This window comes from Sceloporus undulatus, chromosome 6 (assembly GCF_019175285.1).
Source record: "Sceloporus undulatus isolate JIND9_A2432 ecotype Alabama chromosome 6, SceUnd_v1.1, whole genome shotgun sequence".
Taxonomy (NCBI): domain Eukaryota; kingdom Metazoa; phylum Chordata; class Lepidosauria; order Squamata; family Phrynosomatidae; genus Sceloporus; species Sceloporus undulatus.
In genome coordinates, this window is record NC_056527.1 from 146,500,590 (window position 1) to 146,515,058 (window position 14,469).

The 14,469-nt window shown below is 53.6% G+C and overlaps 1 protein-coding gene across 13 annotated transcripts in view; it reads right to left on the reverse strand.

Moving 5' to 3' along the window:
* The window catches only part of WDR72 (WD repeat domain 72), a 31,048-nt gene extending 18,301 nt beyond the window's left edge, over positions 1–12,747 (reverse strand). For 2 of the 13 annotated variants that reach the window (XM_042476066.1, XM_042476071.1), the window contains exons 1-12: positions 12,697–12,747; positions 8,238–8,401; positions 7,701–7,873; positions 6,938–7,016; positions 6,087–6,261; positions 5,821–5,897; positions 5,508–5,627; positions 4,497–4,642; positions 3,860–3,959; positions 3,326–3,470; positions 2,790–3,032; positions 1,504–1,724 (exon numbers count right to left, since the gene is read on the reverse strand). In XM_042476066.1, coding sequence (XP_042332000.1) covers positions 1,504–1,724; positions 2,790–3,032; positions 3,326–3,470; positions 3,860–3,959; positions 4,497–4,642; positions 5,508–5,627; positions 5,821–5,897; positions 6,087–6,261; positions 6,938–7,016; positions 7,701–7,873; positions 8,238–8,390 — 1,632 coding nt within the window. In that variant the 5' untranslated portion in view covers positions 8,391–8,401; positions 12,697–12,747. The other 11 variants (XM_042476070.1, XM_042476079.1, XM_042476068.1 and 8 more) reach the window with 9 other exon arrangements.
* Positions 12,748–14,469: the final 1,722 nt, after the last annotated feature.

Genomic DNA, 14,469 nt, shown 5'->3' on the forward strand with positions numbered 1-14,469 from the left:
CCCATGACACGTGGCCAGAGGACCTTCCAAGTGTGTTTAGGAGCACCTAAAAGACCTCCCTTCCCTGCCTCTTCCACCTCCTCCTTCAAGATGGTGAGGGCAAGATCTGCAGAAAGGCTCCTCTCCCTGAAACTTTCCTATAGTTAGGCACTGCCTGCATATAGATTTGAATGTGCCGTTAAATGTAATTAATACATTTTTAGATATGAAGCTTGCACAGTGCCCATTTACCTTACTTTGCTAAAACTAGTCTGAGAGAGACTGAAGAGATTCAGCACTTTCACGTGTGAACTTTGCCATAGGAGGCTGAGTCTTAACCAGGATTCCTCTTTCCCACAAAAGGGGTTGACGGCCCAGGAACCTACTTCTGATCCAACAGAGTTTATCACTCAGGGGGAAATGTGGAGTTTAACAGTGATTAGCTTGTGAAAATCGCAATTGATATTAAATCATGATTAAAATGAGATTAACACAACAGCCATTATCCTGTGAATAACCAGGGAATAATCAGGCAATAAACAGCAAAAAGTCATTCATGGGAAAATCCTGTGAATGATCTGCTGCTGTTTCTTGCCTGGTTATTCACAGGATAGTGGCACTTTAATCACGTTTCCTCTCGACGTTGTGTGAAAACCATTTGCGCAATTGTGGGATTATTACGGGTTAATCAGTTTATACTTCCAGTTGTCCCCGTGTGATAAACTCCAGAAACCATTTTTCTAAGCAGTGGCATCACTAGGGAGCATGGGGTGTGTGGTCTGCACTGGGCCCTTTATTATTATTATTATTATTATTATTATTATTATTATTATTACTACTATTATTATTATGGCCCTCTATTATTATTATTATTATTATTATTATTATTATTATTACCTCATGAGGTCTCCTGTCATGGCCAAAGAGAGGGCTGAGCACCCCCTTTTGGATGCCCCTCTGGCACAGCCCCCCACGCCATGTGACACCAGTGTGGGCATGCCACTGTTTCCACGTATGGAAACTGGTGGTATCCTCAGAAATGCACTCAGATCCCAGTGCAACTACATCTGACCAGAGGAGGGCGCTCGCAAGCAGCAGCAGCTGCCTTAGTGCAGAAGGAGGAGGCAAAGGGGCTGGGTGAGGTTCTATATGTTGAGGGTAGGCCATTTATCTTAAAAGCTGCACTCCTCCACCCATTGCCTGATTCCATCCGCCAGCACGCAAGACAGAAATAGCTGCAGAGTCAAACTAGGCAAATTGCCTGGTGAGTGAGGTGGAGCGCAGGCAGCGATTGCACAGAGGAGGCCACCGAACAGCTGATGGATGTGCGAGTGAAGCGTCAACTGTGAGCTGGCTCTCTGCTGCCTACGCAAGAACTGCCCAGGTGCAACGGAGGTTCCCTGGTGCCAGCCAATGGTGCCCTGCTCCTGGTCTCTCCTCCGACTGCCGCTGCCCTCCAACACTTGCCGTGCTGTCCTTCGGCTGGGCCTTTCTCTCCCCCCCCCCAATTCCTTCCCCACTTACTTGGTAATTCTCTGAGGAGAGCAGCATATCTGTGATGCGACCAGCATGCAAGGAGAAGTCGTGCAGCTTCTCCCCAGTGAACATGTCCCACCAGATGACATGGGAGTCCTGGCTCCCGGAGAGCAGCCAGCTGGGGTCAAACTGAGCCGATCGGCCATGTGGGTACAGCAATGCTGTTACCCCACTGCTGTGGCCGCTGAGCGTCCTGTAGGGCAAGGTATCTGAAAGAGAGGAAGGGAGGGGGAGATGGGTCAAGTGGGGTCCCCACCTCTCCTCACAAAAGGGGGCCAACATCCTGTGGCAAAAGGCCACTTGTGGGGCCCACAGGGCTTCTGCAGTGGGTCCTGCTGTGTCCTCTGGGGGCCACAGGAGTGGCACTATGTGCAATCTGTTAATTTGGCCCTTCACTCATCTGGATCACTGTGGTCACAAAGACGTTTAGATGGCCAGAGAAGAGGCAGGTTGGCCCCTGACTGCCCCCATCTGTGGGTTTCCAGGGTCTTAAACGTGGATGCTCACTCTTCATATGGGCTTCCAGGGACTTAGCTGCAGCAGCCGAAGGGGAAAGGTGGCCAAGACTGCTGCAGGGAGGCAGGACCAGGGGTGTGATCCTCCTTCTCCTCCTCTTTGTCCTTCACCTCTTTGTCAGACTTGTCCGTGGCCATCCCCAGAAGGCTCCCCCACCAGTGGACACACCTTCTCTCCCACCCACTCACACAGCCCAAATCCAACTGTTCAGGACAGAGAAAAAGGAACATTTCTTCACAAAGTGCTTGACTGACCTGTGGGACTCACTGCCACAGAAAGGATGTGGGCTCTAAACAGGGAGGGATACATTCATGGAGGTCTCTTAAAAGCTAGCAGCTGTGGGCGTGCATTATACATGGCCACCAAGGTGAAAGGCAGAGGTACAGTGGGGCAACTATTGGGGTGAAGGAGGAGAGAGGGCTTCTTGGGGGTTTCCAGTTAGTCATCTGCTGTGACAGCCAAGGGTCTGGACCAAACAGAGCCTTCTCTAGCTAGAGGGAGATTCTGGCCAGGGCTTTCTGAGGTGGGTTTCCTCAGCAATGTCAACACAGACAGGCAGCAATGGGGGGGGGGGGGAAGGGGGCAGGGCCGAAGGAGGGCCCCCTGTTCGCCACTGAAGGCTTTGCTGGCAGAGAGTAAAGGGCCAAGCAGCTGGTGGCTGGATGAGGGGCTCTCATGGCACCCACCTGGAAGCCTCCTCCCTCAGAGACCACTGACCAGATCCTCCTCTTGGGGGGAAGTCTGCCGGTGCCACTCACCTTTCCGGAAGGATGGATCCTCCAAGAGGCAGACCTTGGCAGCAGCCAGAGCTGGCAGAACCACAATCCTGCCATCTTCACAGCCACACACCAGCATATCGAGGCTAGGGATGTACAGGGTGAATGTGGTGGTGGGAGTAGTGTCCGCTTTGCCCCAGAGGCGGCCCCAGAACCCTTCTGCCATGAGCAGATGGTGAGCGTCGAAGGACTCCTGCAGGGTGGAGGATGCTACTCTTGGGATCTCTGCAGGGAAGGCAAAGGAGGCCTGTCTGAAGCAGAACAGCCTGGAGATGATGGCCATGCCAGCCACCCATATTTCATCCCATGAACTGTAGGCAGTAACCACAGAGATCAACGGGACCACATTCTGCTGTTGCCTTGGAAGGCACACTGAGGCCTGCCCTTAAGCCTCGGCCTCCCTCTCCCTTCCTTCCATTGATGGGTCGTTATTGACTGAATATCTATCCTGGCTTTTTTGTCTTATCCAGCAGACTGCTCAGTCCAGCCCAGAGACCCCAAACAGAAACTGCCCCAACCTTTCGGAGAACCGTCTAGAGTTGAAACTGGGACGTCAGGAATGTGCCACAATGTGATTCTCCCGGAAGCGTCTCCAGAGTAAAGGATCTTATAAAAGGGGTCTTTTCTCTCATTCATGAAGCCCATCATGTAAGAGAAACTCTGCTTTAAGGAGAGAGACAAAGACAGAGAGAGCCGCCATGTCAGCCTTCCTCCATTTACTTCAGGGAGTTCCAGAGGCAGGAGATTAAGGCTCCTGCCTTGAACTGGCTCAGGGTGGGGCCCCTTCCTGCCAAGGGGCCGCAGGGACCCCCCCCCCCGGTGGCTGGTGCCCTCATCCCAGGGGGGCTGGGGGAGCCCCACAGGAGCTGTCCAAAGCTCTGGACCTCCCGGTCCTTGCCCCCAGAGAGCAGCTCCTCTCACCCTGGAGCAAAACATGGGCTGGACTCAGAGCCCCACCGGCATGGGAATCCCCCAGTTGCCTCTAGTGAAGAACCCCGCTATGTTGCCCCCGCAGCACACACACAGAGTCATCCTCCAGCAGGGGGTCTTACCTTCTCATCTTCTACATCAATAGAGGAGAGTAAAAGAGGGTAAACTGTCTCTTTGAGGACTCCTCCCCCGGACGGCTGCTGGATGCTCCGGGAAAGGCCGCTGAATAATTGGGAAAGAGGACGAGGAGGTCAAGACAACCGCAATGGATCTCTGCAACAAGCAGTGGAGTGTGTGTGTGTGTGTGTTATATGCAGGAAGCCCATCTCCAGTTCGGACTCATGCCAGGCAGCCCCTCTCCTCAGAGAACCTGGTGCCAGCAGCGCCAGCCCATGCCACCCACCACAGCCAATTGGTAACATTTGAGGAGGGGGCATTTATCCACAATAAGCCCCTCCAGGGTCAGCTGGTGCCAAAAATGTGGTTGGGGTGGGGTGGGCTGCTCCTGGGCAACAACATCCAACATTTATTATGGCACAGAGCCAGCACAAATCAGTAAAAGGTATTAAGGAAATTCAAGGAAAATATGCTTATGTGTACACAACATAAGTAAAATGTGGCTACAGCATTTGACCTCAGGATATAGGCTATATATATTTGCTGTAAGAAAAGCCGCTAATATTCTAAAATATAAATTTAGCATGGACATTTAACTAGCCACTATCAACATGTCTCTCTCTTGGCTTCCCCTGGGCTGACCTGTTCAGCAGCTGGTAGATGTATCCATGCCCACCATCCGTCCAGACGATCAGCCGGTGAGCAGCCAGGACATCACCCCCAGCAAAGCTTTGGCCCCTGGGACTCCATTCGGTCCACAGCAGGGAAAAGTCACAGTAATCATACACCTGAAGTCACAAAAGGAGGGGGCCCTGTGTGTGTCTGCATGTGTCTGTGTGCTCTTTTTGTATTGACACGCAGACATTAACAGAGATGTCCCTGACGAGCAGAGGCTCCACAAGGGTCTCTCTCACGCCCAGGAAAAAAAAAGGTCTTTCAACTTGTTTCAACTGGCATGAGAAATTGGTGGTCCCAGTTTATATCCCTGGACAGGCTTCTTCCTCCTTTTCCTCCTCTAGACAGGCAGAGAGAGAGCTTGAGATTGCCCCTTTAGGCCCAAGAACCCAGAGCCCCCAGTTCAAAGGGGAGCCTGAGCCTGAGACCCCCTCTGTCTGACATGGGAGGCCTGCTGCCGAGTCAAGGCTGGGGCGGCCTCCTTGGGCCAGAGGGCTCTGGAGTGTGGGCAAGGAGGGCAGACCTCAAGACAGACCCCTCATTCCTGAGGAGGAGGAGGAAGACCCACTAAATTTTTCCAAGAGGAACATTTGAGACAGAGTTCTGTGGCAGGTACAGGAAAGACCCCAGATGACTTATTAAATCCCTGGAATCAACTTAGTTTAGTGCCCCAGAGTGGGCAGAAGTGAATCTTTGTTGAAATCAAAATCAGACAAAGCCCTTTGGTTTCTTCACTTTGTCTTCACACATGGAATTTTATTTTTGTGGCTTTTCTATTTATACTCATCTGTTAGGATTGCCTTAGGAAATTCTGTGTCACATCAGGATGGGCAAAGTGTGCTGATGGGCTGAAATTCTGAGGGATGGCTCTGAGGCTAATGAGGCAGATGGGACCTGGAGTCCCACCAGACCAGAGAGCTCCCCAGCCTGCCCGCCTGCCTTGGGGCAGAGCGGGGAAAGGGGACCAGCAACCATTACCTTCCAGCAGGTGGAGAAGATCACCAGGAGAAACCGTTCAGTGTAGGTGCAAAAGCGGATGGCCTGGCAGGAGGAGCAACCCAGTGCTGTGGACTCCCTTTCGTCGACCCTCTGCCCCTCCTACAAACCAAAGCAGGAGAAGACGGGGGTATGGGGGCAGAGCTGAGTGGCCTCCCTCACCTCACCTCCTTGCCAATGGGGGGCAGAAGAGCCTTCCCCCACAGCCAACCCACACTCCCTGCTAGGGGGGTGAATAGCAGCACCCTACCCCCTGCCAGCCCACCTTCCCTCAGGTGCCCCCCCAGTCTCTCACCTGGATCTTGGTGATGGAAGAGGAGAGGTCCCAGGCGCTCAGGACTCCAGTGGCCGAGACAGCGATCAAGGAGTCCTCTGAGGAGGAAGAGGAAGAAGCAGCTATGGCAGCCCAAGGGGGGACCTCACTCAGTGGGAAGGAAGTGGGGCAGAGCCACAGGGGGTTGGCACACAGGGGGATAAGTGGGGAGATTTGGTGTGCCGCAGTCCCCCCCCCCCCAACAGAACTCTTCCCTTCCCCCGAGAGCTATGGAGTGGGAGAAATACCCTGGATCCGGGGGGAGTGGACCAGGCACATGCAGCTGACCCAGTCTGGTGTGTGGGAAGAAGTCAAGGCATGGAGGACGGCCAGCGTCTTGGCATCCAGGATGAGGATGTTGTCATACTGCCCACAACACAGGAGCCAGCCTTCACCCGTCATGCGGAAGGAGCTGTGGTAATACTGAGCAAAAAGAGTGGGGTGGTAATGGGGGAGGAGATGGGGAGAAGCCGGAGCAGGTTAGCCTGGTGCACCAACAAAGATGGCGCCCAGTTCCAGGCCTCTGGGCTCATGTGCTAGGAAACAAAACATGGCAAACAGATGCAGAGATCGTCACAAGGAACATGGCCCCATAAGCCCAGCCAGGTTTGTGGGCTTCCTTCCTCCCCACTCCCCCGAGTACCATCTCTCCTTTGGCAGACCCTCCTTCATGCCACGGGCCAAAGGTGGGCACAGAGAACCTGTCAGGGCCTGGCACCTTCCCTGCAACTGCCGCTCACCCTGCCATGGCATACCACTCCCCTTGGGGGCTTCTCCCTTCCCCCTTGGCCATGTGCATCGGCACTGATGGCTCCTGATGCCAGAGACAGAAATGAGACCATCCATCCTAATCTCAAGCAAGAAATGGTGGAAAGCAGAGAGATAGCTCCATGTCCCGCATGCAGGGAAGGTACCTTTTCCTGGAAGAAAAGCCCTGAGTGGGATCTCTGTGGATCTTGCTTTCTGGCCCTTGAGGACAGAAAGACAGACCCGCAAACCCTCTGGGGATGAAGGAGCTGAGGCAGTAAAGAGGGTGCTCCTCAAGGGGGGGGGGAGAGGTGCGGTTAGAGGGGCCCTGGCCAGAAGTGGCCATACTTACGCAGATGGCGGTGTGGCAGAAGGGAAGGCGGGTGTCCTCCACACACTCCCCGCAGGTGATGTCCCAAACGCACATTTCTCTGCCCAAAAGAGAGACAGATGTTACTCTCCCCACCCTTTGCTGGGAGGCAGGGAGAAGGATTTCAGGCAGCCTGGGCAGAGGGGGCACACCTGTCCAGAATCACAGGTGAAAACCAGGACACATGTGGCTGAGCAACATAATGGAGTGGTCAAGTTGGCAAAAATTATGCACACAAGTGTGCACACGTAGACACTATCTTATGCAACCCTTGACTTTGAAAGCACTATGGTGGAACTCCTCCTCTGATGTGAGATATGGTGAGGATCAGGAGGAAAGGCTGCCATTGTGCCTCTGGAACAGGCACATTCCCATTCACCACAGAAATTACTGGAACAGGCATGACTACAGTCTCCATAGAGTACCCCTCTCTTGCTCTCTGCCTCTGTCTTCCATACGAACATCGACTGTGGGGACCAGTCCCTTGCTCCTGGCAGAGGCCTCTGGACATCATCAGGACCCCTCTCCTCACTTCTCCCTTCCCTCCCTCCCTCCCTTGCTCCCTCCCTCCCAGGCAGAAGAATCGCCCACCAAGAACGCCGCCTGAGGAAGGTTGGTGGGCAGCAATGGGGGGATCTCTGGTGCCACCCCAGCCAGCCCCAAAGGGGCCTTCCTGGTGGCTCCTCACAGGCATTTCTCCTGGCAAGAGCTCCTCTCCAACAAGGACCATGCTGGGGCTCCTTACCTGCCACTCTTTTTGTCACTACAATGGGGAGAAAGGTGGGCACATGGGGAGTGCAAAGCAACTGACCCGTTCTCAGCAGCACTGACCACATACGGCTGCTTCTCAAAATCTCTGGCCTTTGCCAAACACGTCACGGGGGCAGTGTGGCCGAAAAGCAGTTGCTTCGGTGTAATCTGGAAGAGCAAGAAGTCCAGTGGGTGAGAAAGACAGAGCTATGGGTTCCTGGTGGATTTTGCCTTGGAGAAAGAGCACAGGGAGGGCGCTTGGAGGGAGACTGGAACTGAGGGGCTTCTGTGTGGAGAGACTGGGGTGAGCTCCAGGGGATTGCGGTCAGCCTCCCTGTGGCTGCCCAGAGCCTGCCCAGGCCTGGCACCTGACACTTGTGGGACTGCCGACTGGAAGAAAGTGACACGTGGGTCTGGTGGCAGAACATGGCCAGCCCAGGGGCGAGGCAGAGGGGGGCACATGGAGGAATGAGGGGAAGAGAGAGGGGCAGGAAGGCAGGAGGCCCTCATGGATGAGTGGGTGGCCCACAACCTTGAGTTCTGGTGACAGGTCCCAGAGACACAGCTGCCCCTCATGGCTGCCGGTAACAATGCTCCTCTGGTCCTCAGTGATCAGAATGGCTGTGATGCTGTGCGCCGGGGCTCTTCTCCCCCAGAGTGTGACAACCTGGATGGAGGACTTCATGGCAGGGTCACCTGAAAAAAGGAAAACAGGGAAGGGGAGAGACATTGCTGCAGCAGGTCAAGCAGAGATGGAAACTTTTATATCTATTGCTTGGATCTTTATGAGTAGCTGTGAGAGACATTGAGGAGGATCTCAATTGTGGCATCATACACACAGCACAATTTATCTGTGGAATCATATATGTGTGTGTGTGTGTGTGTGTTATCGAGTTTGGATTTATATAAATTTTGGGTGCCAAGCGATCAAAAATCATGACCCCTGACTGACCCCATTGCAGCCGCCATTATCCCAAAGGCGAGCTGACCACATAGCCAGGGAGCCTTGCAAGGCATGGCTATAGCAAAAGGTAGATTTAAATCTTAAGAAACCAGTTCTGGGAGTTGCCCTACCAGTTTCGCAGGCAACCTGATAGAATGAGGACAAAGGAAGTATGCCTCTCCTATTGATGGCATTAAGTACTCAGCCATCTAGATAGTGGTCCTCTCCCAAAGAAGTGGCAGACCCTTTTTGTGTATCCATTGTTTAGCTTTAATCTAAGACAAAGAAAAGCCATCAAGACCTTTGTTCTGCAGGTAGCTATAGCCTGCAGACACGCTTCGCAGTATAAATAAGACCCAGATTCCAGCCCTCCTTTGGGCTTGTGAGCTACAAAGTTCCAAACCTCAAACTCTGTCGAGCAACTGCTCCAGACTTGAGCTCTCTTGGGCACTGTGCCCCGCTGAAATCACTTGGGCAAGCCAAAGCCCACTGTCTCTTTCGGGCCTCTTGTTAGCTTAGCCCGCTGGAACTTAGCTCCTAGCTACCGCAGTCGCCACTTGCTTTCCCTGTTCCCCGCGGCTGTGTTCACCTTCCAACATCCCTCACATCCATCGCTTGGAGAAGACTCCTAAGGTAATTAGTTCAACGGTGCCTCTATCCTTTCTCCTTTACTCCCAAACTCTTCCCCTCCCTTTCTTTAGCATTGAATGTGTGAGTGCGTGTGTGATCCCCTTTGTTGTGTGGCTTTAATAAATGTTTATATTTTAATTGCAACTCATTGGCACTGGAGTCTCTGTTTCTTGGGGTTGGACTAGATGACCTCTGGTATACACATAGGGACACGATCCGCTGTGTGCGTTGTTAGGACATGGTTCTCGTAAATTTGAGCTAATTAAATTCCCCTAATTCGATCCTTCCTAACATATATATATATAATTTACAGATCAGCTTATCAAACATTTCAATATGCATTAACCAGTATATGCAAATACAATGCAAATTTGTGCAGAAGCGAAACCCCCCCAAAAACTGGCTGAAGAGACTGAGGAAATGCAGTGCAAGGGAGGGAGGCTGGGGAGAGGACTAGAGAGTTTTGCAGGGGGGGTCTCCCCATCCCTTCCCCTTGCCCTTCCCAACCTGCCGCCTGTCCTCCATGTGTCCTCCCAGGAGTTGCTGTTGGAGGAGAGCCCTCTGCCTGCAGTGCCTTCTGCCCAGAGGCAGCCCTTGGCCAGAGGACAGAGGGGGCCTGTCTGTCATGGGGAAGCCCTTCTGTCCTGGACACACTCTCCCTGGCTTTCCAAATGGCTGTGGCCTTTGGCAGCTGGCCCACCTTTGCTTTTGCCCTCTGCTTGTAGATTCTGAAAGACTTTGTTCATCCGCTAGCTATAGCCTGCAGACACGCTTCGCAGTATAAATAAGACCCAAGTCCAGCCCCCTTTGGGCTGTGTGAGCTACAAAGTTCCAAACCTCAAACTCTGTCGAGCAACTGCTCCAGACTTGAGCTCTCTTGGGCACTGTGCCCCGCTGAAACACTTGGGCAAGCCAAAGCCCATGTCGCTTTCGGGCCTCTTGTTAGCTTAGCCGCTGGAACTTAGCTCCTACTACGCAGTCGCCACTTGCTTTCCCGTGTCCCCGCGGCTGGTGCACCTTCCAACATCCTCACACCCATCGCTTGGAGAAGACCCTAGGTAATTAGTTCAACGGTGCCTCTACCTTTCTCCTTTACTCCCAAACTCTTCCCCTCCCTTTCTTTAGCATTGAATGTGTGAGTGCGTGTGTGATCCCCTTTGTGTGTGTGGCTTAATAAATGTTTATATTTTAATTGCAACTCATTGGCACTGGAGTCTCTGTTTCTTGGGGTTGGACAGATGACCTCTGGTATACACAAGGGACACGATCCACTTGTGCGTTGTTAGGACATGGTTCTCGTAAATTTGAGCTAATTAAATTCCCCTAACGATCCTTCCTAACATATATATATATAATTTACAGATCAGCTTATAACATTCAATATGCATTAACCAGTATATGCAAATACAATGCAAATTTGTGCAGAAGCGAACCCCCCACAAACTGGCTGAAGAGACTGAGGAAATGCAGTGCAAGGGAGGGAGGCTGGGGAGAGGACTAGAAGTTTTGCAGGGGGGGGTCTCCCCCATCCTTCCCCTTGCCCTTCCCATCCTGCCGCCTGTCCTCCATGTGTCCTCCCAGGAGTTGCTGTGGAGGAGAGCCCTCTGCCTGTAGTGCCTCTGCCCAGAGGCAGCCCTTGGCCAGAGGACAGAGGGGGCCTGTCTGTCATGAGGGAGCCCTTCTGTCTGGACACACTCTCCTGGCTTTCCAAAGGGCTGTGGCTTGGCAGCTGGCCCACCTTTGCTTTTGCCCTCTGCTTATAGATTCTGCATGTGTTTCGTTGGTACATTTCTCAATCTAGGGTTTCACATCTTTTTTGTGAATTGTCTAGAAAGGTTTGGCCATTCATTAATTTTGCTATTCATTAATGAAGAATAAAAGAGATGGTATAAAACTGAACAGAACAACCTTGAATCTGAGGAGCCAAAGGCTAGGGATGGCTCCTTTCTGGCTGCAGCGGAAGTGATGAATGGGGTCCATGTAACTCTCCCCACAACCCCCCACGTCCCTCCCCCATCAAAGGGGCTGGAGAGTTCCCTATGGATCAATCAGGGGTGATCAGCCAGCCAGAGTCCTTGGGCACAGGGTCTCCTGTGGTTTCCAGAATGAGGAGGACTGCTCAACCCCCCCCTTCCCAGGTGATGGGAAGACACACACACACACACACACACACACAGAGCCCCCCCTCCAGCTGCTGATTAGATGAAAGGCTTGAAGCACAAATTCAATTTTATGATGTTAACTCAGTTTGCCACTCGGTTTTATTCCAGAGGGATAGGATTTTTCTCTGGGTTTCATTTTAAGAATGCTTTTCCTTCTTCTTCTTCATGATCAGTAAAGATATGTTTCATCAAAACATTCTATCTTGGTAGAACTCAATTGGTTTTCTCAAGCCCTTGTGAAGAACAATATTAATTAAAATGGTTTATCTCTGTCCTAAAGTGGGAACCAAGAACACGACAGACAGGGAGGGCCTCCCTCTGAAGAAGGCTCTCTGCCGCCTGCAGTCTGGCCGGAGCCTCACTGACCCTCACTGACCGCCCAGGGCTCCGCCGGCTGGCCTCACTTGCCATATGGCTTGAAGACCTTGGGCAAAAGGAAAACGCGAGAAGGCATCAGTGCCCCCAGCGCCTGAGAGTGGCCCTAAGAAGTTAGGCGTGTGGCGGAGAAGCCCTATTGGGCCGAGAAGAACGCCTTGAATCTGATCAAGAAAGCTTTAAACGGAATCCTGGGGGCTTGGGATGGCAGCTTAAACTCTCTCCTGAGGAAGCTCTAGACAGGACCAAAGGGCAGGAGGCTGGCATCGTAAAACAAGGGATGAAAGGGAAGAATAAAGGGGGCAGGATTCTGTCCTCCTGCGCCTCCTGCTCCCCTTGCTCTCCCTTGGCCTCGGCGGGGCTGGGCGGCTCTCCTCGGCTTGTTGATACCCGACACAAGGCTGTCGAGGGAGGAGGGAGGAAGGCAGGGGGCCGCCGGGATGCCCCAGCCCCTGCTCCTTTTCCAGCCCAAAGGGGCCCCCCGAGGGAAGGAGGGGCTCCCAAGAGGGACCAACGACCCCCTCCCCCGACAGAGCTCTCCCGGGACGACCAAAGGAGAGGGAAGGGAGAGCGGGGGGGGGAGAGCTGGAGGACAGCGGGTCTTTCCTGTCTTTCTTTCCCAAAGAAACCCGGGCTGAAAGGAATGATTCACCTCCCCCCCAGAAAGAGCCCCCGTTGCCCCTCTGACCTCGCTCCACCGACGCCCCCCTTTTCCACCCCACCCTCCCCCCCAGGGAAGGGGCTGCCCCGGAAAGCCAGCAGGAGCCCAGGGGAGGGGGCTGCTGTGGGGACCCGGGAGACCCCCGCCCCACTGCCCCTCTCCCTCCGCCCTCGGGGAGCAGAAGGGGAGCTGGAGCCCAGCCCCCAGCGCCCCCACTCACCCGCCGCAAGGAGCCTCCTGGGCGCTTGTGCCCACTACGGCTGCTCCGCTGCTTGCCCTGGGACCCTCCCGGCCCTCTCTCCTCCTCCTCCTCGGCCAGAGTCCGCCCCACAGACTGTGGCACCTGTGCTCCGAGTGCTGGGCCCGCCCTTCCTGGCCAGAGAGGCTCCTGGGCGGCAGTTAGCCAAACTGGTGCCAACTGGGAGGTCCGGCTCCTGGGCTGCTCCTCAGAGAGAGGCTGGGCCCTTCTGAAGGAAGGAAGGAAGGAAGGAAGGAAGGAAGGAGGAAGGAAGGAAGGAAGGAAGGAAGGACCTCCTGCCTTGGGACCCTAACCATAATCCTGAATCCAAGATGGTATATTTGGATTGAAGTCTCTCTTGTGGTCTGCCATTTTTTTCTAAGATTTTGTCAGTTTCTATCCAGTATTTTTGGCTTTTAACAACTCCACTGTATATGAAAAAAAAATCCTCTTCTCATTAGAAAAGCCCCTTAACCCCCTCTGCCCCTCAGCTACGAGGCCTTTAGCCTCCTTTCCCCCTGGGCCCCGAACCCCATGGGTCCCTTGGGCCCCAGGATCAATGCACACACGGGCCCCCCTAAAATGTTTACAGCCATGGGTCATCGGGGCCCTAAACCTGTGAGGCCTACACCAGCTGGACCCTAGGCCGCCAGGACTCCAGGACCCTTGGCTCCTAGCTACTGTGTCCCTGGGCCCCCAATCCCTGAGTTCTCAATCCCTGGAAATGGGGCCCCTTTGCCATAGCTGCACTGGGCCTTTGGGCTTCTGGGCCTCAGCTTCATGGCCCCCAGGGCCCATACACATTGGGGTGCCATGGGCCACTAACATCATGGGTCCTGGAGCACTGAGGCCCAAGGCCCCTTGGACTGCAGCCCCAGTGCCCCAGCCCCAAAGGCCCTGAGCTCCTGGGCCCCAGCTCCTAGTCGGTCCCCAGTCCATCTTCTGGAGTAGGAAATCTTCCTATTTGGCACTCTGACCAATGGCTGGCCATGTGCCTGAGAGATGCCAGTAGTCCTCAGGAAGATGGAGCAGCCTCCCTCCGGACGGATGGACAGGGAGGTGGAAAGCAGAAGCTTCCATCAGGGAAGGAAGATTTATTACCGGCCATCACTGGAACAAGGTGGTGCAAAGTGGATGAAGACATTCCACAGTCACACTTGCTTTGCATCAACATTTCCCCTTGTTTTGGCAATGGAGACAAAAGGCCCATCCTAATCCCCGGGAGCCCTTCTGCTGCATGGAAAGAGATGTTAGCCCAGAAATGGAGGGAGGAGGGCCTCTCTCCTTCTGACTGCCTTTCTGGATTAAAGCTGGCCCTTATTTGAGAAGCAGAAGCCAAGCAACCCCCTTTAAAGGCAGAGATCAAGGAGGACTGTTTTGCTGAGGGGCCACAGGGGCCATTGACTTGAGGAGGGAGGGAGGGGGCTGCTGCCTTGCTGGGCCCCCAAAGTGGCTGTGACCATGCCCCCTCAACCCCCTCCCCTAAACAGACCCAGCCGCCCCCTTCCCCAGACACTCCACAGCCGGATTCAGAAACCCTGCCGGGCCCACGAAGGCTCCTCTTTCTCCTCCTGGATTATTGTATAAGACATTAATATTGTTGTTGTTTTAATCTATGGTTTTAAATTGTTAAGGTTTAATTGATTGTTTAAGGAGAGGGTGGGATTGGGAGATGGGATTGTATGGAAATTTTAACTTGTAAACCACCTTGATTGTCATTGACAGAAAGGCGGGATATAAATAAAAATATATTAT